Consider the following 24,164-nt stretch of genomic DNA (forward strand, 5'->3'; position numbering starts at 1 on the left):
TTTGTTTTACAATCCACTGTATATTTTTATCTACTGCTATAACAGGACTGTGATGTGTAGCAACCGCACTAGTCCACACTATATGACCAAAACTATACACACCCCTGACCTTCACACCTAAATGTGCTTGTTGAACACATCCTCAGCACAATATGTCTTCAAGAATATTATTTTAGCTCGATCATGCTGGAACTGTTCCAGGTGCAGTGACGGGAAAATTAAAATGGAGAACATGAAATAATATAAAATGTGCATTTATTTAAAAATGCCTTTTGCACACTATTTAGACAAAAAAAGCATCATAAAGGTATAATAATATTTATGATAATAATAATTACTGTTATTATTATAACAATAATTATTATCATTGTTGATTCTATTATTCTATGGTGTGTGAAATACTGATATATAATAGTAATATTGATAATTTTATATATATATATATATATATATATATATATATATATATATATATATATATATATATCAGTATAAATATTACTATTATATATCTGTGTGTTTGTGTGTGTATACTGTATATATGTGTATATATATATATATATATATATATATATATATATATATATATATATATATATATATATACATATATATATATATATATATATATATATATATATATATATATATATATATATATATATATATATATATATATGTGTGTGTGTGTGTGTGTGTGTGTGTGTGTGTGTGTGTGTGTGTGTGTAAACTTTTCCAATCTATTTCCCAAGAAACCACTAAAAGTGAAGTGTGAGAGGGTGGAACGTTGGTGGAATGTTCATGGTCTGTTTCTGGGTTCAGGAACGCCTCTGAAATCAGCGTGAGGAAGAGAAGGCTGAACTCAAGAACGAAAACCGCTCTGTCACGTGACCGGAGAGAAGCGACCTTTTTTTTTTCCTCCTTTCTCTTTCCACGTTGTTCACTTTTAAGAACAGTGATATGGATGGACCCTGGAGTCCACAACATCTCCAGAAGCGTCCTGATCTTTAAGATCTGAGATTTTTTTTTTTTTTTCATTCTTACTTTTTCATCTGATGGTGATGGTGGTGTGCAGAAGACAATGGCGTGGTTTCTGGAAGGAGTGTGCATCTTACCAACTTTTCTGGTCCTTTGGTCCTCGTGCACTTTTGTAGTCAACTATTTGATTGCCATCTTCAAAAGGGACGTCGATGTGGTTTTCCCTTTCATCAGGTACAGCTCTGATTCACTGCATGGCTTTTCATCTTCTGCTCTTTCTGCACTAAAGGATGGAGCTCTCTGACTTTCCAATGCTTCTAAACAAAGTGTAGAAACGCTCTTTTGTAGTATTAAACACTCAATTCCAACTCTTACACTACTGTGTGTTTTCTATTGGACAGTGACATTCTTACAGCCAGTCTAAGAGCAGCCCTGAGTTACTTTAGTTTCGTTTTCGCCTAAATAACACACACACACACACACACACACACACACACCAGCTTACAAATACTTAAGATTTGTTCCTGAACTTTTCCTTAACTGCATCTCAGTACCCTGACTCTGACACTCACTCACTACAGAAACACCATCAACAACAACAACAAAAACATTAATAATAAAACTCTATTTTTATATACTTATATATAAACCAATTAATTACATGGTGAAAATATTATACCTTCATGCTGTCCTAAATTGTAGTGAATACATTTTCACTGAACCTGGAACAGTTCCAGCATGATTAAATTAGGCTCAATGAAGAGATGGTGTTCAACAAGCGCATATTAGGTGTTATGGTGGGGGTGCACACACTTTTGGTCATATAGTGTGGTCTAGCGCAGTTGCCACACGTTGCACACGTCCTGTTATAGCGATAGATGAAAAATGTACAGTGGCTGTGAAAAGTGTTAATACAAATGTGTTATGGTGTTTGAGAGACACATGTATGTTTCTTTTGTTTCTATGCGATGGTCTGATGAGTCACTTTATCCAAACACATCAAAAATGTTAAGAACTTTATTTCCATTATAAAAACCTCCCTTAGCATGAAGAACAGCTTTACACACTCCCGGCCGAACGTTCTTCACTAGTTGGAGATTTCTTGTTCATCCCAGAGCAGTTCAATAGGATTTAGGTGCGGTGACTGGGCAGGTCATTGCATGATAGATATCACTCCAGACGACTGCTCAGTGGATGATGCTTTTAAAGCTTACAGGCTCATCATCTTGTATGGTGAAGTCTGTTCCAATGAGCTGCAGTCCAGATGGAATTGCACGGTGTTGAACTATGGAATGGGAGTCGTGTTGTTTCAGGATTGCTTTCACTTTCCGGAACAAACCCAAATTATTAAGCTTCCACCTCCATGTGTGACTGTGTGGGTGAGGCAGTCTGATCACACAAGTTCTTCTGTTCTGTGGACCTTTTTCCACTTGTTGCATAGAAACAAAAGGAACATACATGTGTCTCAAAAACCATACAAGATTTCATAAATGCTCCGTGTAGTACTGTAGAAAAGTTCATGGGAAAGGTCGAGAAACGGCGTAAAGCACCGATGTCTTTAAACAGCAGCAAACATAGTCGCCAGTCGTTGAGACTTTGGATTACAACACACCAGTTGGTTACTGAGCAAAAGATTAAGGGTTTAAACCCCTGTATCACCAAACCGCTGCTGTTGGGTCCTTAAAGAACGCCCTTTACCATCTCAGCTCCGGGGGCACTGTATCATGGCTGCACTCTGACCCCAGCTTCCTGTGCTGTAATGTATATGTGATCAGTAAAAGCCTCAATTAGCTCCACTCTTCCAGGAAGGCTACTCATCGAATGTTGGGGAAATTATAACCCATAGACGTTCAGTACTATTGTGTGGACTTTTTTGGTAACTGTTCATGATATATCGTTTTGTGGTGATCGGGTGTCCGCATACTTTTGCCCTGACCTTGTCTAGTTTGACTACAGCGTTTATGCGCAACGTCTTTAAAGCTGTAAAGGTGTCAAAAACTGCTAAATCTTTCAGAAACACCTTGTTTCTCTGGAAACCTCTCTCTCGCACACGATTTTATTGCCCTCGCTAAAGAGCAGTACAGATACTTCCTGTGCTGGTAATCGTGCCTCAATGGCTATTGTTTCCGGAGTAGGAACAACGAACCCGGAAAACCCAAAACAACCCTTCCTAAAGACGAATGAATGCATACACGTATGAACATTAAATCAATAACAGTGATGTTAACTTTGACATTTTGATGTGGTTTGTTAGTGATACAGGAGCGACGCCTCCGGAGAGCTGCATATTCGGCCTCATGGCAACAATTTCGGCTTTCGCAGGTGTGAGTTTTTCTTTCTCTATAAATACACACAGTGCATTTGGGAAAGTATTCAGACCCTCGTCAGTATTTTCAATGTTGTTACAGCATGTTGCAGCCTGATACTACAATCATTCAAGCTGATTTCTTCTTATGAATCTACACTTAATACCCCATAATGACAAAACAGAATCCTCTAGAAATGTCTGTCAAATTTCAGCAACAACACTTTGAAAAAATGAGCTCAGGTGACTCTCATTTCTCTCCTTGTTGCTGAGATGTTTCTACATCTTGATTAGAGTCTAACTGTGGAAAGGCACACATTTCTCTACAGAATCAATGCAGATCATATCAAAATCCAAGTCATGAAGTCAAAAAGCTTCCTGCAGAGCCCTGACACAGGCTTGTTGCAGATATGGGGAAAGGCTATAAAAAATGTCTGCTTTACTGAAGATTCCCAAAAGCACTGGACTTTATCTGGATTTTATGGTAGAGTATGGAAGATTCACTTCAGTGCAAAACCCATGGACGCCTGCTTGAAGGACTCTCAGCCTGAACAAGATTCCCTGGTCTGATGAGAAGATTGAACTGTTCAGCTTTAATTCTAAATGTTATGTCTGGAGGAAATCCCAACAGTGAAGCATGGTGGTGGCAGCATCATGCTGCAGGGGTGTTTTTCTGCAGCAGGGACATGGCAACTGGTCAGGGTTGAGGATTCAAAGCTGAATAGAGCAAAGTGCAGAGATCTCCTCTATAAAAAACCTGTTCCACAGCACTCAGGACCTCTGAACAGAAGGTCCAGCTTCCTACATGACAAACAATCAAGACAACACAGGAGTGGTTTAGAGATAATTCCTATAAAGGAATGTCCTCCAGTGGCCCAGCCAAATCTCTGAATTATTGAACTCTATTGAACATCTCTGGAGAGACCTGAAAGTGACTGTCCACCGACACCCATCCAGACTGCCCCAGCTTGAGAGGATTCGCCCTGGAGAATGGCAGAAAACCAACTAAGTACCGAGTAAAGGGTCTGAATACTTGTGTACATGTGAAATTTCAGTGTATTTATAAAAAGTTATAGACATTTGTAGAATTCTGTTTTCATTTTGTCATTATGGGGAACTGAGTGCAGATTAACGAGAAAAAAGATAAATTGTAGTAGTATCATGTATTATAGTATCATGCACTGTGTGTGTGTGTGTGTGTGTGTGTGTGTGTGTGTGTGTGTGTGTGTGTGTGTGCATATATTTATATCTTCCACACAGCATTAGCATTACTTCATAGCACCATGATGCACTTCTGATCCGATTAACACATTCTCTCCTGTGCTTTCTGCAAACAAACAAAAAAAATGTATTTTCCCAAAATGGCACAAAATGAATATAAATTAGATATTTATAATAAGCATTTTAATAGCATTTAATAATATTATATACATACGGAAGTCAAAATAGGCCATGCATTATAATTTTCTTTTCTTGTTTTCTCATGATGACACTGTAATTTTCTCGTGATCTCGACATAACAAAAAAAAATTTTTCGTGATCATGACTTTTCTGTACTTGCCCGCACTGATCACGAGGAAACAATGTTTATATCAAGATCACGGGAAAATGAATTAAAGCGTGAAATAAAATTATAATTAAAGCGTGATCATGAATCACGATAATCGCTATTGCATGATTGTCATGAGTTAACTATATAAAAAGCTTATATGTACATATATATATATATATATATATATAAACATACATTTTTTTTTTTTACTTATTGCGTTGAAAAATCAGAGGTTCCAAAGATTTGTTGATTTCATTTGCGACCTTGAATCGAGTCACTTTGCTGATCTGTACATGGTAATAATCAATATGCCATCCGTTCAGTCACCTGCGCTGAAGAAACCGTGGAAATTTCATGAAATGCTTCAGTGCAGCAGTTTCATTTCTCTTTCTGTAAAACAATGAGAGCATTTCTTCTGAAACATGACCCATCTGAAAAAAAAACTCGAGTCCAGACAAAGAGAAATGAAACCCCCCAAAGAGTTATGCAGTATTTCCCAGCGTTTCCCAGCTACTCGAGATCTCCTTAAACCATAAAATCCACCACGTTATGTAATTCTCACGCATGTACACTGTATCTTTTCTAGGGTTCACCACCATGTTTGCCAGATACAAGTTTGTGCAGAATCTAATTGAGAGAACAGGGGGCGTGTCTCCTCATCTGAACAAGACGGCCCTAGTCATCGCTGCTATTTCTTGTATAGGAATGTGTTTTGTGGCAACATTTCAGGTTTGTTTACACCTTATAGTTTATATATCAGGTATGCTTTGATAATGTTACTATTAATAATATTGTAATAATCAAGATAATAATCATAGCAATTATAATTAATGATGCAAGTAGCATTTCCAGGGGCAGGGCACATCACAGGAGTGATTTATATTTTCATTTGATGTGGATGTTTTGACCACAGAATTTAATTCAATTCATTTTTATTTGTTTTGCACTTTTAACAATGAACAGTGTCTCAAAGCAGCTTTACACAGATAATGTGGTGATAAAGAATGAATATAAGTGTAAGTTTGTCCCTGATGAGCGAGCCGGTGGCGACTGTGGCGAGGAAAAACTCCCCGAGATGGCATAAGGAAGAAACCTTGAGAGGAACCAGACTCAAGAGGGAACCCGTCCTCATCTGGGTTGCAACGAATTTCCATTTATTACAGATAAACGATGTTGCGGGGTGCAGTGATGATGATCAGAAGCGAACTGTAGTCCTGAGTCAATGTAGCAGTCTGTTGACATTAACTACAGTCCAAATCCATCCTTAAAGTCTGGACGGCCTGGATGAAGTGGGAAGCTCCGTGGAGGAAAGAGGGGCAGGAACAGTGGTCACAACATTGAATTCTTCGACTGTAGAAAAAATGGTCTAAATGTCCAGATCCAAATTGGACAAAATTCAGATGAGGAGTTAAATTATTAGCAATTAGTTGTAAACATGTTTTTGAAACCTTTGGCGAGAAATGTCTTGCATAGCCACAGATCATGGTTCTGAAGAGGCCTGATGAGATTTGTGACCGTGTGAAACTTGTCGCTGCTAAAATACAGCCTCACTTCCTGTTTGGTTGATTTGTTGTCCTTTCGAGAAACCGTTTGGAGCATTCCGAAAGTTTGATGAGCCTTATGATGATGTGTGCCAAATTGGTGATGATTGGACACATTGATTAAACCCTTCCCTAATCAAACAGTTCTATTGTTCCATTTAATATTAATAATAATAATAAAAATTAGAAGAAAAAGAACAAGAAGAAGAAAATGTAAATTAGCAATTGGATGCTTACACAACATCACTGCTTGGCCTGCCGATATCCATAACAATAAGAAGTAGAAGAAAAAGAAGAAGGAATAAAATATGCACAAACAACTTGCATACAACAGTGCTTACCACCATAATATTAGGAAGAAAAAGAAGAAGAAGAAAAAGGAGGTAAAGGAGCAGAAGAAGAATAGAAGAAGGAGGAGGAGGCGGCACTCAGCAGTTTTTGCTGCATGTTGTATCTCAGTGGTTAAGGCTCAGGGTTCCTGATTGGAAAGTTATGGGTTTGAATCCTGGGATCGCCAAACTGACACTCTTGGGGCTCCTGAGCAAGGCCCTCAACCTTGACTGCTTCCTAACCTCACTGGGATATGTGAAGAAACACTTTTACTGTTACATGCAAAATGCACCTTTCTTTCTTTTTGGACTGAATACAGTAATCCCCCGTTTATCACGGCGGTTACGTTCCAAAACCGCCCGCGATAAACGAAAAAACTATTTCATTATTTTAACATTAAACTCTATAAAAACAATTCCCTAAAAGTGTTTTGGTCTATCGTGCTATCCGAGAGAGACCGGGAAAATCAGCCAAACAAATGAGTTACGTGGCAAATGCAATTCCGCGATAAACCGGGGCGCCAGATTCAAACCGCGGTAAAGCGGGGGATTACTGTAATTCTAATCGGTAACAGTTAACAGTGTTGTATTGTATTGATCAATCTCTTTTACCTCCAATGGGAACACTAAACGTGTATTTGGACATGTTTTAGGAGACAGAAGTGATGGTTGTCCATGACTTGGGAGCTTTAACCTTCTTCATTTTTGGAGTGGCTTACATTATACTCCAGACTGTAATCTCATACAAGGCTCATCCGTACGGATCTTCCAAGCGCATGTGTCACATTCGTGCTATCTTCTCCGTCGTGGCTTGCCTGGCCGTCATTCCGAGTATCCTTTAACGTTGTCGATTTATTATATTCCTTCTAATGAGCTTCGAGAAGAACTCGTAGGTTTTGCTTAACATTCCTCACAGCTCTGGCTTGTGCAGCATTTCTTCAGACAAACAAACTGCACTGGAACACAGAGGACAAGGTGGGTTCAAATCCCTTCATCCCTTCATCACACTCCAGCCGGCACAGTTATCGTACAGAGAATCATGTTAATTATAGAGAGATGCATCAGACGTAGATGTACTGTAACATCTTTTTCAATCCAACAAATCTCTATTTTTATCCCTAGGGCTACACACTCCATGCTGTGAGCTCCGTGAGCGAGTGGATAGCTGCTTTCACATTTGTCTTCTTCTTCTTCACATATATACAGGAGTTCAAGGTTCGTTCATTTGTAATAATATATAAGTGAAATGATAATCCAGGTGTAATTATAGATGTGGTGTTACACAATGTAAAGAACGTCCCAAGGTGAAGAGGATAGGATTAAAATGGTGTAAAGCAGGTGTCCCCAAAATACAGCCCACCCCCACATTTGGAACGGCCCTCTGAACAATGCAGCAGACATTACATTTTAAATGTTTTACTCATATCATATCTGTATTTAAAATCAAATTTCCCTTCAGTTATAGATAGAGGTCGGGCTCTCTGCAAAATCCGATAGTTTTTCCGGGTTCCGGTCCACTTTCATTACGAGAGCGGCCTCTAGAGGCGAATCACCAATGCCACGTTTGTTTTTATACGAGAGACTGCACGCTGCACAGAGCGATATATTTTATTTATTATTTATAATATATAAATTATATTTAATAATAAATATATTACTAACACTATTTTACATGGAGCGTTTGTTTGTTTTGATCCAGTATCCAATCTAAGAATCACTAATCGGCAAGTACAATCCAACCTAGCTATCTGTATCGGTAAAATCTGTTCATCCTCTAGTTATTAACATAATAATAATAATTATTTTATGATTCACCCACCAACTTTATGCATAAGTAAATGAATGTTTTGATTTCAATAGCAATGACTAAGAAAAATGTCATTATGATAGTAATAATGCTCTTTTGATAGGCTATATTCAATATCTCTTGGAAAGTGATGCTCATTTGTCTGTACGGTGCAGAACAAAATAATAAACTAATATAGCATTATAAGGCAAAATAAATACATTTTAAATCATAATAAAATCTCCACAATAATACTGGTAATCACTCTGGCCAATGTCATTTTCTGTTACAAACAGACCCCCATTAAAGAAAGGGGAAAATATGTGGCCCTCACAGAAAAACATTTGGGGCCTCCTGGCGTAAGGCCTCACACCTAGCCATGGATTATCACCTTATACCATTGTCACTTCCAAGCATCGATGAGTTCAAGCTGTTTTTGATGATTGCATAGCAAAACTGACTGAATGGATCACAATACTGATTCATTTTCTTATTTAATATACAACTCATTACATCTACAATTCTGCTTCTTTGACTTACACACAAAGTAGTGCCTTAAAATTACATCTGTATGGATTTAGAATGTAAATTATATCTTATCTATACTAACATCCTACTATACTGGTGCTGTTTTTTATTCTACTTCTCATTTTCTTCTCTAGTTCTTCAAATTTTTCTTCTGTATTCACCATATAGGTTCCATTACACACAAAAATCCTCCATGGATCTCAGTAAGGTCATTAGGAAATGTCTACAATAGCTCTCTCACACTGTATGGAGCTGGAATTGGTGTTTATTATACCTACAGGTGTTTTATAAGAAGCATGCTCGTTTAGAACCAAGCGCAAACTACAACCGGATCTACATTAATATTTACATATCTGGCATTTGCTCAGGGGGCCATGAGTAGCAGCTTGGTGACGAAGGAGATTGTTGATATTCTGGTCCATAAAGCTACCACTTACTACAACTTCCAACCAATCACAACCCAGCATTCCGGCTTACCACCATATAAATATTTTTTATTCCCCTTTCTCAGCATGTAACCTTTAAACTTCCATCCAGATGTTTATTGCATGTGACTCACTGATGCTTATCTTCTCGTTACAGAAGTTTACTTTGAAAGTCAGCATCAACATACAAGAGTTTACCTGACGACGACGTCACAGCCGTCTCTGTCAGACCTGTACGAGTTTTTTAGTTTTTTTTAAAGGATCAAACTACCTGGCGATTTGTAGATTTTATTTGTATATTTTGTTTTACACGTTATTCAATCACAAGAACGATTTCAATCTTGTTTCAATGTACAATCTTTTTTTATCATAATTATAATATAATTACATCTTTTGCACTTTAATCCACCTTGCTGTAATTCACTAGCACCAGTGAACTGGCAATAAACTGATACAGTTGCACAATATGTATGACTCCTGTGTTGGGAAACGAAAAGCATGTGATGTAATTTTTATGGTTAAATGTTGACACGACCTCGTGATCACGATGCTTTCACAACAACATGTTCGTAAAAATGTGTGTGTGTGATTTTACATTTCATTTCATTAAATGAAAGGCCGGGTGTGTTGTACATTATTATTAGTATTATTCATAATCAGAAACCCTGGTCCATCATTCCTCCTACACAAAAAAAAAAAAAAACATTTTCAAGAGTCCAGTTCTTCTCAAACCACTAGCACTACATAAAGAAAGATGTCTAGGTGACCCACAGCTACTTCATGGCCACTCGCACGGCACACGCGTTCAGTTGCCATGAACGCTCAGTTAGCTCGGGACCTCTGTATGTTCACCCTGAGAACCCAGTCCGGTTCTCTATAAGCCACTGTTGATGGGTCAGTGGATTAATCAGTCACTGAAAGACGATTCGCTGCCCGAGCTGTCATCATCCTGTTCTTTAGGAACCTTTTGGCTGCAGTCTGGGACCGGGGCATCTGGAGAACTGCGAGGGACAAAGACATTGTGTGTTACATGTCTGCGAATATGCGGTTTGCTTTGTCGCGATGGCACAAGAGGATGTTTCTGCTGCCTGCACTCAGATGTTGGCGGTGATTTATTTGTGTTACTCTTCAGCTAGATTTTGAAATCAATGCTGAAATCCTCACAGATCTATCTATCTATCTATCTATCTATCTATCTATCTATCTATCTATCTATCTATCTATCTATCTATCTATCTATCTATCTATCTATCTATCTATCTATCTATCTATCTATCTATCTATCTATCTATCTAGAAGATTCGATTCAATGCAATAAAAAAGTATGGTATGTTAGTTCAGTATGGTACCTATACAGTGGTCTGAAAAAGTGTAGTCCTGATTTTTTCAGATCATCAAACTAATTTAAATATTAGTAAAAGATAAACACAAGTGAACACAACATGCAGTTTTTTAATGAAGGTTATTATTATTGAGGGAAAACAAAATCCAAAACTACATGGTCCTGTGTGAAAAAGTGTTTGCCTCTAAACCTAATAATTGGTTGGACCACCCTTAGCAGCAACAACTGCAATCAAGCGTTTGCGATAACTTGCACAGAGTCTGTTACAGCGCTGTGGAGGAGTTTTAGTCCACTCATCTATGCAGAATTGTTGTAATTCAGTCACATTGGAGGGTTTTCTAACATGAACCGCATTTTTAAGGTCATGCCACAGCATCTCAATAGGATTCAGGTCAGGACTTTGACTAGGACACTCCAAAGTCTTCATTTTGTTGTTCTTCAGCTATTCAGAGGTGGACTTGCTGGTGTGTTTTGGATCATTGTCCTGCTGCAGAACCCAAGTTTGCTTCAGCTTGAGGTCACGAACAGATGGCCGGACATTCTCCTTCAGGATTTTTGGTAAACAGCAGAATTTATGGTTCCATTTATCACAGCAAGTCTTCCAGGTCCTGAAGCAGCAAAACAGCCCCAGACCATCACCACCACCATATTTAACTGTTGGTATGATGTTCTTTTTCTGAAATGCGGTGTTACTTTTACGCCAGACGTCATTGGATGAGTTGTCGCTGTGCGTTGTCGCACAGTTGTCGCTGTGCGGTAATTTTGGTCGGCCGGTAACTCCTGGGAAGGTTCTCTTCACTGTTCCATGTTTTTGCCATTTGTGAATAATGGCTCTTACTGTGGTTCACTGGAGTCCCAAAGCTTTAGAAATGGCTTTATAACCTTCTCCAGACTGATAGATCTCAATTAATCTCTTGTATATGTGTGTGTATATACATACATACATACATGCATACATACATATACATACATATAGATTTTACACACACAAAATTAATAAATAATAATAAATACTCACTCTAAGAGATTTGGGTCTAAACCTTCAAGAATCATTTTGTTTTTAATGGCCATTACAGGAACACCCTAAAAACGAAGATGAAACAGTGGCATCTGTTAGCACTCGATTGTATCATTCACGAGATCCTTCACGCAACACAGCTATGGTGCAATAAAACATTGGTTCCTGTAGGTGTCTCACAGTAAAAATAAATAAATAAATAAATAAAAAGACATACCACTTGCACCATTTTGAGGTATCTGGCATATCGGGGGTCCTTGGCTACGGTCATTAAGTTATCTCCCGCCGGTTCTCCCTTATGCCCCTGTGAGCCTTCCTGCCCTTGTCCAGGAACCTGCAAACAAAAAAAGAATAATCTAAACCGAATGTACGAATGTAAGTCAGTATTCAGATCGAGGGTTCGTTATAACAAGGATCTGAGATTCCAAGGGTTTGAGTTTCATTTTTACTTTTCAACAAATGCCCAGTCCTATGATTCTTTAAATAAGAGAAACATTTGATTTTATCACACTGACTTTTCGCTTTGAAGCACATCAACTCTGGTTCTCAGAAGACTTCAGCGGTCAAAACAAACCCTTATTGACGTTTACAGAGTGGAAGTGCACGCTGTACACGCCGGACTTTTTACCCGTAAAATTTCCTCATGATTCAGTGTAACAGGAGGTAGAACCCAGGCTTGGATCATATCCTCTTCAAACACAAATATACGTGTTGCCTGTTTTACAGGGACCATGGACTTCTGAGACGTACGAGATGATATGATAAACCTTCGAGACTAGCTGTGTACAAGAAACTACTTTACTCATCTACGTTTACACACCATCACCTTCAAAATAGTCTCCTTGCGTACCAGCTAGCGATGTACACAGGATGTCTTTTGGCACACTGACTTATAAAGATCGGTGCTCCCTGTGATTGTGCGTGCATATAAAAACGAGACTCGTAGCTTTTTGATACCACCTTGTATTGGACATTTGACTGTCTCAAAAAACTAATTGACTGAAACATTAAGGCATCGTAGAGTTTGTTTGCTTTGAGATATCTCGAGTGCTTTGTAATTGGAGACTGTTTTAAAGATTGCAAAAATTCATTTAGATGGTTAGATTATAGATTAGATTTAGATTAGAAAGCGAGTTTGACACTCTGAGGTCCGTGTGCAAATGTCTATTGGTTGAGTTTGATCTAACCTCAGAAGGAGGAGAAGAAGCAGCTGGGGCTGGAGAAGCAGTGGATCCTGCTGCTGGTCCGTTGGTCTCTGGAGATGGCCTCTGATCCACTCTATGTATTGTGACGTCTTCCAGGCCTGGGATTGAGGACAACTTCGGAGTAGAAACCAGAAGAGAGAGAGAGAGAGAGATTAGCAGGTAAACTAACGTTCTCGAACACATTCAGGTTGAAATAATACACAGTGTGAATAGAATCAGATTGGTCATGTGACCGACTAAACTGTTGACCAACAACCAGGATGACATGGAGTTCTTCCAAAAATGAAAATCCTTGTTACAAGACACTAATAAATCCACTTCAGGATAGTAACTTGTAGAATTAAGAAAAATCTTCAAGATCATGCGCTATATAGCATTTAACACTAGAGGTCGAGAGCAGCCTCTAGAGGTGAAACACTGACACTACATGCGGTTTGTTTTTACATGTGCTACTTCATGCTGCACGGAGAGTGATCTATTTATTATTATTATTATTATTATTATTATTTTTAATCATATAATGATATTTATTCATTAATATATTCATATTCAGCATACTTTCATTATTGAGTACTTTTTAATTTTTGTAATGAAGTCCATTACTATTTTACATCAATTATGTTTGGGTTTTTATCCATTTTTTAAAAACAATTGGTTAATTAATCGTTTATTGGCAACTACAATCCAAACTAAACAGTTCAGGAAGAAAAGTTGAATCCAGCGTTCGCTGAACTTTAAAAGAGAAGAAAGTTCACCTTCGTTTCCAGGATGCTGAGGGTCGTTTCGATCTGCTGGATGCGTAACGATATGGTCGCAAGTTTCTGTATTCAACAATAAATAAATGATTAATGCAATCGTGCATGAACTTTAAGGAAAAAAACTAAATGCATTTTTTTATGATGATTTAATTGATTATTGGGAGGGTGCAATACATTAATATTTTAATGGATCACGTTTACATTTTTCATACTTTATTAGATTTAAATTACACTATAAGGGCTGAAACTTAATTTTGTACCCTGTGCAATTAAAATAAAGTATCTATCTATCCAATATCTGGAAATTTCATCTGAAAAAGTAGTAATATATCGCACATATCGTATCGATTGACACACTTGAAGTATCGCTGCACCCCTAAATCCCCAGTATTAGCATTAGCATTAGCTACCTCCTCACAGACGGTGGAGAAGCGGTTAAGGAAGCGGACCGTGTGTACGATAAACTGGTTCAGAAAAGCGACGAGTCTCCGCTGCTGGATCGCCGGAACCTGGGAATAAAACCGGATCAACATGAGAAACGTTACAGAAACACGTGCAAAACAGATTCTGATCAGCTTTCACTGACCTTCCGCAGGTCCACACCCGAGCCCACGATCGGTAACCCGTCCTCATCCATGACCTCATCAACCGATTAATCCTAGGATTATAAACGTGAATTAAATCCCGGGTTTTAACACGTTTTAGTTGACCAGCATTCAGTAAACATCGCTATGGAGGAACGAGTCCCGTGACTTCTCACGTGACCTGTGACCCCCTTGTGACGTCAACACCCGGAAGTACAAGCGCTGTAATTTGTAAAAAAAAAAAGTTAAACACGTTTCCAAATAAAGCAAGAAACACTGAAACACGTGGTATTCATAAAGTTTTAACTTGAAGTCAAACTACAAACTTATTATTATATGTTCTTATATAATTTTATATTTATACACTGATCAGATACATCATTATGACCACCTAATATTGTGTTGAAACCCTTTCTGAAGCCAAAACAGTTCAGACCCATCCAGCATTAACATCATGAACTTCTTCAGCAGTTTGAGCTACAGGAGCTCGTCTGTTGGATCGGACCACACGTACCAGCCTTCGCTCCTCACGTGCATCAATGAGCCTCGACCGCCCATGACCTTGTCGCTGGTTCACCACTGTTCCTTTCTTGGAACACTTTTGATAGATACTGACCACTGCAGACCAGAAACATCCACAAGAGCTGCAGTTTTGGAGATGCTCTGGACCCAGACGTCTAGACATCACAAATTGTCCCTTGTCAAAACCGCTTAAATCCTTAAGCGTGCCCATTTTTTCAAACATGTCAACTTTGAGGACAAAATGTTCACTTGCTGCCTGAACCTTGATCAGTGTTTTTTCACTTTACCGCTCATGTTATAATGCCTGATCGGTGTAGACATCTCTGCTTGCCTTAACTACATATTTCCAAATTACAGAACTTACATTTGAATATAATTTTGTCCATGAATATTTATTTAATTATTCCTAATATTCCATTCTCTCAATTTCATAGCGTTTCTTTTGGGTGTGCTGCTACAAGGAGCATCATATCAGGCTGTAATTTTTTGCTGGAGATTCTATCCAATCAGATTTCAGATGTCACATCACGTGTTGCAGTAAAGCCTTCAGAAATTAACAGTGGGGGCAGATTGTAAATTGGTCGATCCTAAGCCCTCTATAATTGTTAATATTTTAAGAAAAATCACAGAATTGCAAGAAACGTTTCGCTGTTTTGAATAAAATGAATGTGGAGGATTTAATCGTATTTTAGGTTAGGATTTAACAATAAGGAAATAGTTTTTTGGCGCATCCGCATGGAGGTATAATCAGTAAACGCAGCCACTGCAGCGGTTCTATGAAAAACCTTATTTATACAGAAGATAAAAAAAACAAACAGACATTGAGGAAATTGCCTCTCTGGTGCAGTCTGAAGGATGTCGATGGTTATATGTGCGTGCTATACCAAGAGATGTCCATCAAGAGATTATGAGGAGGACCAAAGAAATCAACCTTAAAGGAGATAAATATAGTCAAAACTACTACGAATTAAATCTTGTAATCTTAGATCTTTTTTTTTTTAACGTGGCACTAAAACGCCACACAAACACACAAGTTCAAAACCCTTTTTTTATTGAGCAAATGTTGGTTTAAAAATTGTACTGTACATGTATTAACAGAATCCCATGAAACGCATCAAAAGTTTCCTCCAGACACTTCAGTCTTCCATAATCAGTAAAAACAAGAAGCTCCGTTAATATCAGTTTAAAAACATTAAAAAAAAGAATTGAAAGTCCTTTGAGGAAACGAGGTGCCGTTTTTTTGCTCAGTCGTCCACAGTAAAGTCGTACGGCTGGAAGTCGGTGCGGAACTGCTTGCTCAGGGCTTCTTCCTCCTCTCTGCTGCTTTTACACTCTCTCCAGTCCGAGCGTGTGGGGATGTTCAAGACCGCCTCGCTCGCCAGGACCTCCCTGTGCGCACAGACACACAGACACAGACACAGACGTCATAACGTGTGCAACATTAAAACATTATACACAAAATAAATAAAAATCACTCGTGTCCACCTGCCAAACTGCAAAGGAAAGTTCTTCTTGATGCGGTAAAACAGCTTCTCTCCCGTATCGAGCTCCACATAGAAATATGGCGTTCCCGGGGGAGCGATCTAAAACCCGAGATAGAAAGAAAGACAGATTTGGATTAAATCCTTACAAGGGATATTACATATTTCAGTCAATATGTATTGTGTAGAACATCTACTCTCCTGGAGGTCCTTCTGGTCTAGATAAATTATTTAAAAAATGGAAGCGTGCTAGTTTGTGTGCTCTGGTGTTACCTGCTTGAGGTCAGTGTGTTCTGGTATTTCCATTAGCTCCATCTGCTGTTCCTGAGCCTGCACCATGAATGCCTCTTTAATGTCCTCAGTAGTGCAGGTCTCCATAGGCACAGGAACCAGCTACACACACACACACACGTATAATTACTGCATTAATCAGGCATAAACTCAAACAGCATTTTTTTTTTTTTTTGTTAAACACCTGGAGTCTAAAGTCAAGGCATTTTCAATACACACTGCTAGAGAAAGGATATGAACATCCTGTGTTAACTTCAACTAATATGTTCAGGTACAATAAAAAACAGCATTAATAGAAGCTCAAAATAAAGCCGGTTTTGTTTTTCAATTAAAATTAATCAATCTTGGCCAGAAAAGGCTTTTTTTAATTTAGCTTTTCTTCAACAAGAGAACGATATTTAAACTACTAGGGGTGATTTTGAGGTTGATTTCAGGAGACACTGTACAGTGCTGTAACAGTGCGAGAAAATTCAGCGTTGATTTTGGGGTCGGGGTCGAATTTGGGGTTGATTTCGAGGTCAGGGTTGATCTCAGGGTCGATTTTAGGGTGGATTATTGGGTTTGGGTCGATTTTGGAGTCGAGATAGAGGCCAATCTAAGGCTCAGGATCAATTTCAAGGTGACTTCAGGATCAAGGTAGGAGACATTGTACAGTGCTGTACCAGGGTCAATTTTGTGGTCGATTTTAGGGTCAAGGTTGTTTTTGAGGTTGATTTTGGGGTCGATTTGATTTCAGGTTCAAGCTTTACAGAGACTGGACCTGTGTGTACGAATTCCCAGCTGAAGAATGGATCATTGCATTACAGTGAAAAATCTAAATGATTTAATCACTTGTGCTCCAATATAACCTGATATAAACCAAACATGTCCCAAAACCTTTACAGTGTATTTGAAGTATATAAATATCAATAAAAGTGATATTCAGTCATAGTTTTGACACACAAATGAACTCCAGAATGAAATATTTTCTAGACTGAAATTTGGTCATCATTGGGACTGAATCCCTCAGACGTTTGTGTGTCGTCAGGACAGACAGGCATCCGTCTGCTCAGACTTAAACTGATGACATTTATGTGCTTGAGCCTGAGAACCGGGCGAGAACAGGAGACTCTCTGATCCCCACCCTGCGTCCGTCAGGTGTCTCACAGGCTCAAACGCTTTCATTTACGTGGTGCTGCTGGACCGGACCTGGATCTTGGCGGGTCAGTCCTTTCATGCAGCTGCCACGAACACACACACACACACACACACACACACACACACACACACACACACACACGACTAGGGTCATCTTTCACAATGCCAAACATTGTTTTACAATTTGGGTCCAAATTTAAAATAACATTGAGACATCAAGCTGCTGTTTCGAGGAACCAGAGACATAGATAAAACCCTGAGTCGTGTGTTTTAGCCAAACATCTAAACGAGCGTGAACGGGGAAAACCACAGCACCTGTAGCTGAAGATGCTGGCTGCGGTAATTCCTCTCGAACAGGATGCAGCGTCGCCCATGGCTCTTGTACAGCCTCCTGACCGCGCTCTTGTATTTCTGCAGCTCGTCCACCGCCTCGGACGGCAGCTCCACCACAGACTGGTAATGGCCGATAGGCAGCAGCAGCACGTGGTCCGGCGTGAGGCAGCCTTTAGCCAGAGCCATGTAGCACTGAGGAGGAAACACACTACAATGCTTATGATCAGGGGTGGAGATCTACTACTGCGGGGGGGTGTGTGCACGTGTGTACTCACGTGTGTCCCGATGCTGATGACCAGGTGCTTCTCAACCTCTGGACTGGCTAAACAAAACCAACATGGTCCAGTGGGCTGAGCTGAGATTGTGAGAAGAAAGAAAGGGAACAAATTGGCGTGTCAAATGTGACATTGAAATCGTTGGGTTTATTCAGTATTTTTCATCTTCCGACATCTTTATGGGTTTAGAATGCTCGGCCATTACCGCTCCAACCTCCAACAGGAAGTGCTGTAATTGGAGGAAGTCTGTTTACAGAGACAAGGTATTGGCATAGTGAGCCACTGTTAATAAACGAGTCATTTGCGATTGAACCGAATCCTTTAAACGGGCGATTTATTAGGGAACAAAATGCCATCGTGTTGCTCATAGACACAAAACAGTGCTTTGTTTGGAGTTGCGAAATCGAGCGAATTTCTAATCGTGCAGATTTTGCAGGGGGTATTGATTAACTAGATGAAATGCCATAAATATACAGAAAATCTTGAATTCCGTGATCATTTTAAATGCATTGTAATAAACTGAATTGCGCAGTGCTGGACTTCTTCACGTTAACGTAACTGCCACGCTCTCTTGTACTGTAAGTGTGTTTTGTTTGGGGTTTCGCTATATACTCCATAATCACACGTTGTGATTTCAAATCCCAACACCACTGTTGGGCCCTTGAGCGAGGCCCTTAACTACGCCATTGTATGAATAAGAATTAGAAGAATGATAAGTGTCATCTGAGGAACGGTGTAAAATGTAAACGCGACTCACGGGGTTTGCGAGGGTGTTTTTGCTGAAAGGATCCGTCTCCCTCGTTCGTTCTCTTTCTCCCTGATCCTGGATGCTGCTGCCGATGATGTTGAGGCTTCTTCTGGCCCAGATCGAAGAAGAACTGACAAGCTGCTTCCTCCTGATCGACACACGGGTCCAAGTTTATTTCTAGAACACGTTTGTCTAAGAGACATTGTCTCAAAGCAGCTTTATGGGATGTACGATGCGAACATTTTTATATAAGTGAAATATGAGTATTTGTCCCTGATGAGCAGCCTGGGGTGACTATGGCAAGGAAAAAAGATCTCCTTTAGATGGTATGAGGAAAAAACCTTGAGAGGAACCAGACTTGAAGGGGAACCCATCCTCATCTGGGTGACATCAGTAGTGTAATTTAGAAATCATTAAAATATTACAAACACTGGAGAGTGTGATTAGGTGTAGTGTCCTTTCCACAGTCAGCAGGTGCTTCTGAGCAACTCATTAACATCTTAACATCTGAGATCTTTACAGATTCAACATTAACTTCTCTATGCCAGAGCCTTTAAATGTTCAATGATGGAGAAAGAGCAGATGTAGAATAATTTTTGGAGGTCCAACACAATGCAGACACAATCATATCTCTAGCTCTATGAACGAGTTTCTCTCTCACACACACACACACACACACACACACACACACACACACACACACACACACACACACACACACACACACACACACACACACACACACACACACACACACCTCTCCAGCAGCTGAAGATTGAACCTCCTTTCTACCCTCTTTCATCACTTTCCCTCTGTACGGATTCTCGGTGACGTCCTCAGGCTGTTTGACCAACGCTGCCGGATCCAAACTCTTCATCGGGACGATATTGAACGCATACAGGTACTAAAAAAACCCACAACATTTCTGAACACATTTCTGTCTCACAGCACCGATAAACTAAAGATTTCGGATCCTCAGCTCACCTTTTTCTTGCCGGGATTGTTCACGGCTGCCAGAGCGATGAACCTGCTGACGTGCTGCGCGTTCTCCAGCAGGACCACGTGGTTTCTGTGCCAACGGACCAACAGAAACGAGATCGTATTAAAACACGTGAATGATAATATCCCGGGAATTGATGGAAGAATCGTCCGGAAAGTCTCACCTGTATGGCAGGCGCTCGTAGTGAACTCCTTCCAGTCCGGCGAAGTGGTAGCGAGGTTTTAGCTTTTCAGCCAGATTTCCCACAGAGGAAACACCACAAAACTTGGTGTCGACTTCCTGAAAAACAAGTGCTGTGAAAAAAAAGCTTTCATAAAAACAGTCGCTGATGCTTCACGTAACACACACTGTTTATAATCACATGCACAGCTATTTATTATTATTAATATTTAGCAGATTCTGTAAAATGTGCGTAAACATTTGACTAGATACATTCCATTTATTAATCTGCTTTGGCCAATTGTGCTGCATAATTAGACAGGTTATTAGGCAGGCACATATAAAGATGATCAGTCACACCATGAAGTTATGGGAAAGAGTAGTGGAAGCCAGGCTGAGAGAAGAGGTGACCATCTGTGAGCAACAGTATGGTTTTATGCTGAGGAAGAGCATCACAGACGCATTATTTGCTTTGAGAATGTTGATGGAGAAGTATAGAGAAGGTAAGGAGGAGTTGCATTGTGTGTTTGTGGATTTAGAGAAAGCGTACGACAGGGTGGAGAGACGAGTTGTGGTATTGTATGAGGAAGTCAGGTGTGTCAGAGAAGTATGTGAGGGTGGTGCAGGACAGTGTGACAGCAGTAAAGTGTGCAGTAGGAACGACAGACTGGTTCAAGGTGAAGGTTGGAATGCATCAAGGATCGGCTCTGAGCCCTTTCCTATTTTCAGTGGTGATGGACAGGTTGACGGACAGGATTCTCTGTGGACTATGATGTTTGTGGATGATATTGTGATTTGTGGTGAGAGTAGTGAGCAGGTGGAGAAGAGCCTGGAGAGGTGGAGCTACACGCTGGAAAGAAAAGAGGAATGAAAGTCTGTAGGAGTAAGACAGAGTACATGTGTGTGAATGAGAGGGAGAGCAGTGGAGGGGTGCAGTTGCAGGGAGAAGAGGTGGAGAAGGTGGAGGAGTTCAGGTACATGGGGTCAACAATAAACAGTAATGGAGAGTGTGATAGATAAGTAAAGAAAAGAGTGCAGGCAGGGTGGAGTGGGTGGAGAAGAGTGATAGCAGGAGTGATTTGTGATAGAAGAGTATCTGTGAGAGTGAAAGGGAAAGTTGATAGGACTGTGGTGAGACCTGAGATGTTGTATGGATTAGAGACAGTGGCATTAAGTAAAAGACAGGAGGTGGAGCTGGAGGTAGCAGAGATAAAGATGTTGAGGTTTTCGTTGGGAGTGACGACGGTGGACAGGATTAAAAAGGAGTTAAATAGAGGGACAGCGCATGTAGGACAGTTTTGGAGACAAGGTGAGGGAGGTGAGGTTGAGATGGTTTGGACATGTTCAGAGGAGGGACATGGGGTATATCGGTTGGAGAATGCTGAGGATGGAGACACCAAGAAGGAGGAAAAGAGGAAGATCAAGGAGGAGGTTTATGGATGTGGTGAGGGAAGACATGCAGGTAGTTGGGTTGAAAGAGGCTGATGTAGAGGACAGGGGTGTGTGGAGACGGATGATCCACTGTGGCGCCCCCTAATGGGAGCAGCCGAAAGAGGTAGATTAGGTAGGCGCATCTGACATAAACCGTGCATGTACATTCTGCATTTGCATGAGAGAACAGAACTTTCCAATAACAGCACGTAGGGGCTGAGGGATTTGTGCGATTAATGTTTTTTTTTCTTTTTTCCCAATCGTGTCTGGCAAAGTTGCAAAGACAAGATAAAGAATGATAAGCACCTGTGTGTTCCCTCTTTACTCAGTCCACTTCATTAATTTTTTTCTCATGCACTTGTTCGATAAGCTGAAAAGCCTCGGTGTGCCCTGGGCTTTAAGTTCTTATCCTTCATTTTCAATCTAGCCATATATAGTTTTACTTTTGGAGAGAGAATGAGTCACATTTTCAATCTGTTGTTGGCGGTACTTCAACCAGCTGTAGGTTTCAGGTAGACACAGGGACACTGGGACCAAAACCTGCTAACAAATGTACTGAGATCCCTCATGTCTGTGTTACCTTCTGGTTCTCCCTTTTAGTTATGCTGCCATAGCGAGTCTTGCCGGAGTCCAAACTGCACAGTGACAATATTTAATTGTTAAAAGCGCTATACAAATAAAAATGAATTGAACTGATTGGAGAGGTTTGTGTTGTATAATAAAGCAGTTTTCTGTAAAGGGGAAAAAAAAGAAAATCAGCAAAAAATAATTGATAAAAAATAGAAAATATCGACATCAGCCTGAGAAAACCCGACTCTTGGGCCCTTGAGCAAAACCCTCTGTGCTCCAAGGGTGCTATATCATGGCTGACCCTGTGCTCTGACCTCTAATGCTATATGTGAAGTAAACACTTCACTGTGCTATAATGCACGTGACAAAGGCTGTTCTGTTCCGTTCCTCAACCAGACACCCTGAAAGGGACTTACCGGACTGTTCCCGTACTGCCACACTCCTCGAGGCCACTGTGAGGTCAGAAGGATGTCAACTCCTTTAAACTTCGAGTTGGACACCAGGGGAGCAACGAGGGCCGTGAGATCTTTCGGCGTGAAACAGTGCGAAGGCGCCGGCTCCTGCTGAGCCTCTCTGCCGCTGACGTACGCGATCTGCAGTCCTGAGGCTCCTGTAAAAACACCTCTCCGCCCTGAAACACACACATCCCCCCTTAGGACATCCAAGAACAATTTATCATCACATAATATCATAAATCATAAAAATCGACGCGAGACGGTTCGACATGCGGTTTAATCCCCCCAAAAAAACAAAAAGGGAATGCTGAAGAAACATCTCACCTAAATAGATGATATTTTCAGCCAGTTCACATCCATCAGAGCTGGGGAAGTATTTCACCGTCTCTTGGCTCGCAGCTCCCAGAATATACGTGTGAATAGGAGCTGAAACGTGAACGAAAACGTCACAAATCTCAAAGATGATGATGATGATGATGATGGACAATGAGAATGATCTTGAAACCTATAATACCTTTCTTTGCGCCAGATTTGTAGGCCTCCCATTCAGCTTCAGACTCAGCAGACTTCCCGAAAAAATCTCCAACACATAGGAGCAGCTGCAAAAGAAGCATCAGGTGCGTGTTTATTTACACGTGATGTGTAAAATGCAAAAGATCTGGATTCAGACTTACATCAAATTGTCCGCTCTTTTTCTGGATCGCGTTCACTCGGTTGAATAAAGCACCGATTCTGCCTTCGACATCACCGCAAGCAAGGCTTTAAAACAGAAACACACACCAGTACATGTTTAGTTTAAACACGTGGCTTCACTGCACTATAACTCTCTCATTAGGAGACACATCACGTCTTTACAAGTGAATTTGATGCCTTTTAAATACACGTGAAAACATTTTACATTTACGTGAACCAAGAACTTACACTCTTAAAGGTTTCACCTCCATACCGTCTAAAATAAACCCAATTCAACTCAAATCCGCTCCGATTTCTTTATTTCCACTTTTTGAGAAAAGCACCAAACAGTGTGCGCCGACATAATAAACCCGTCGGCAAACAAACGAACAACGAATTATATTCCGGATTATTCACATCGGAAAATAACTACACTAACGCGATTTTTTTTCACAAAAAAAGCAACCCACGCACAAAAGTAAAACACAATTAGCAGATAATATTAAACACTACCATAAAAAAGATTAAAAAAAAAAAAAAAAATCCGCGTGCACATAGTTTTTCTTTGCGGTACTTAACAGTGTTCCTGTTTCTACACGAGAGAAATATTTGCACGGACTCAATGATCAATGTGGCAAATTATTAAAACAGAAAACAGTTCAAATATAATAATAATAATAATAATAATAATAATAATAATAATAATAATAATAATAATTTTCTATTTTTTTAATCAGAT

General features: G+C 39.9%; 3 protein-coding genes across 3 annotated transcripts; 1 reads left to right on the plus strand and 2 right to left on the minus strand.

The window, feature by feature from the left end:
* Positions 1-850: 850 nt before the first annotated feature.
* Positions 851-9,911, plus strand: dram1 (DNA-damage regulated autophagy modulator 1). Its single transcript, XM_046859884.1, has 7 exons — positions 851-1,212; positions 3,233-3,300; positions 5,422-5,564; positions 7,359-7,536; positions 7,622-7,680; positions 7,828-7,920; positions 9,602-9,911. The coding sequence occupies exons 1-7, from the start codon at positions 1,082-1,084 to the stop codon at positions 9,644-9,646; spliced, it is 717 nt and encodes a 238-aa protein (XP_046715840.1). The 5' UTR covers positions 851-1,081; the 3' UTR covers positions 9,647-9,911.
* On the minus strand, positions 9,719-14,573 carry washc3 (WASH complex subunit 3). Its single transcript, XM_046859885.1, has 7 exons — positions 14,354-14,573; positions 14,178-14,276; positions 13,765-13,830; positions 12,992-13,123; positions 12,022-12,138; positions 11,805-11,869; positions 9,719-10,445 (listed from the first exon to the last, which is right to left on the minus strand). Exons 1-7 carry the CDS (start codon positions 14,402-14,404, stop codon positions 10,352-10,354), a joined length of 624 nt encoding a protein of 207 aa, XP_046715841.1. The 5' UTR covers positions 14,405-14,573; the 3' UTR covers positions 9,719-10,351.
* A 1,334-nt stretch (positions 14,574-15,907) lies between these two features.
* On the minus strand, positions 15,908-23,957 carry cwf19l1 (CWF19 like cell cycle control factor 1). The gene is made up of 14 exons (XM_046860235.1): positions 23,675-23,957; positions 23,428-23,512; positions 23,268-23,352; positions 23,078-23,179; positions 22,715-22,929; positions 20,302-20,417; positions 20,123-20,207; positions 19,896-20,042; positions 19,148-19,286; positions 18,391-18,470; positions 18,098-18,307; positions 16,628-16,747; positions 16,359-16,456; positions 15,908-16,262 (listed from the first exon to the last, which is right to left on the minus strand). The coding sequence occupies exons 1-14, from the start codon at positions 23,695-23,697 to the stop codon at positions 16,118-16,120; spliced, it is 1,650 nt and encodes a 549-aa protein (XP_046716191.1). The 5' UTR covers positions 23,698-23,957; the 3' UTR covers positions 15,908-16,117.
* Positions 23,958-24,164: the final 207 nt, after the last annotated feature.

Source organism: Silurus meridionalis, chromosome 10, assembly GCF_014805685.1.
Source record: "Silurus meridionalis isolate SWU-2019-XX chromosome 10, ASM1480568v1, whole genome shotgun sequence".
NCBI lineage: Eukaryota > Metazoa > Chordata > Actinopteri > Siluriformes > Siluridae > Silurus > Silurus meridionalis.

Coding starts and splice junctions, on each gene's coding strand:
- cwf19l1 (XM_046860235.1), bottom strand. CDS start 23,697: ATGGAGGTGAAACCTTTAAGAGT. Junction 23,513..23,674: donor GAGGTGAAACCTTTAAGAGT/GTAAGTTCTTGG, acceptor TCTGTTTTAAAG/CCTTGCTTGCGGTGATGTCG. Junction 16,263..16,358: donor TTTCCTTTGCAGTTTGGCAG/GTGGACACGAGT, acceptor CTGTGCGCACAG/GGAGGTCCTGGCGAGCGAGG.
- dram1 (XM_046859884.1), top strand. CDS start 1,082: ATGGCGTGGTTTCTGGAAGGAGTGTGCATCTTACCAACTTTTCTGGTC. Junction 5,565..7,358: donor GTTTTGTGGCAACATTTCAG/GTTTGTTTACAC, acceptor GACATGTTTTAG/GAGACAGAAGTGATGGTTGT. Junction 7,537..7,621: donor TTGCCTGGCCGTCATTCCGA/GTATCCTTTAAC, acceptor CATTCCTCACAG/CTCTGGCTTGTGCAGCATTT.
- washc3 (XM_046859885.1), bottom strand. CDS start 14,404: ATGGATGAGGACGGGTTACCGATCGTGGGCTCGGGTGTGGACCTGCGG. Junction 13,831..14,177: donor TCTCCACCGTCTGTGAGGAG/GTAGCTAATGCT, acceptor TGTTGAATACAG/AAACTTGCGACCATATCGTT. Junction 11,870..12,021: donor ACCTCAAAATGGTGCAAGTG/GTATGTCTTTTT, acceptor CTTCGTTTTTAG/GGTGTTCCTGTAATGGCCAT.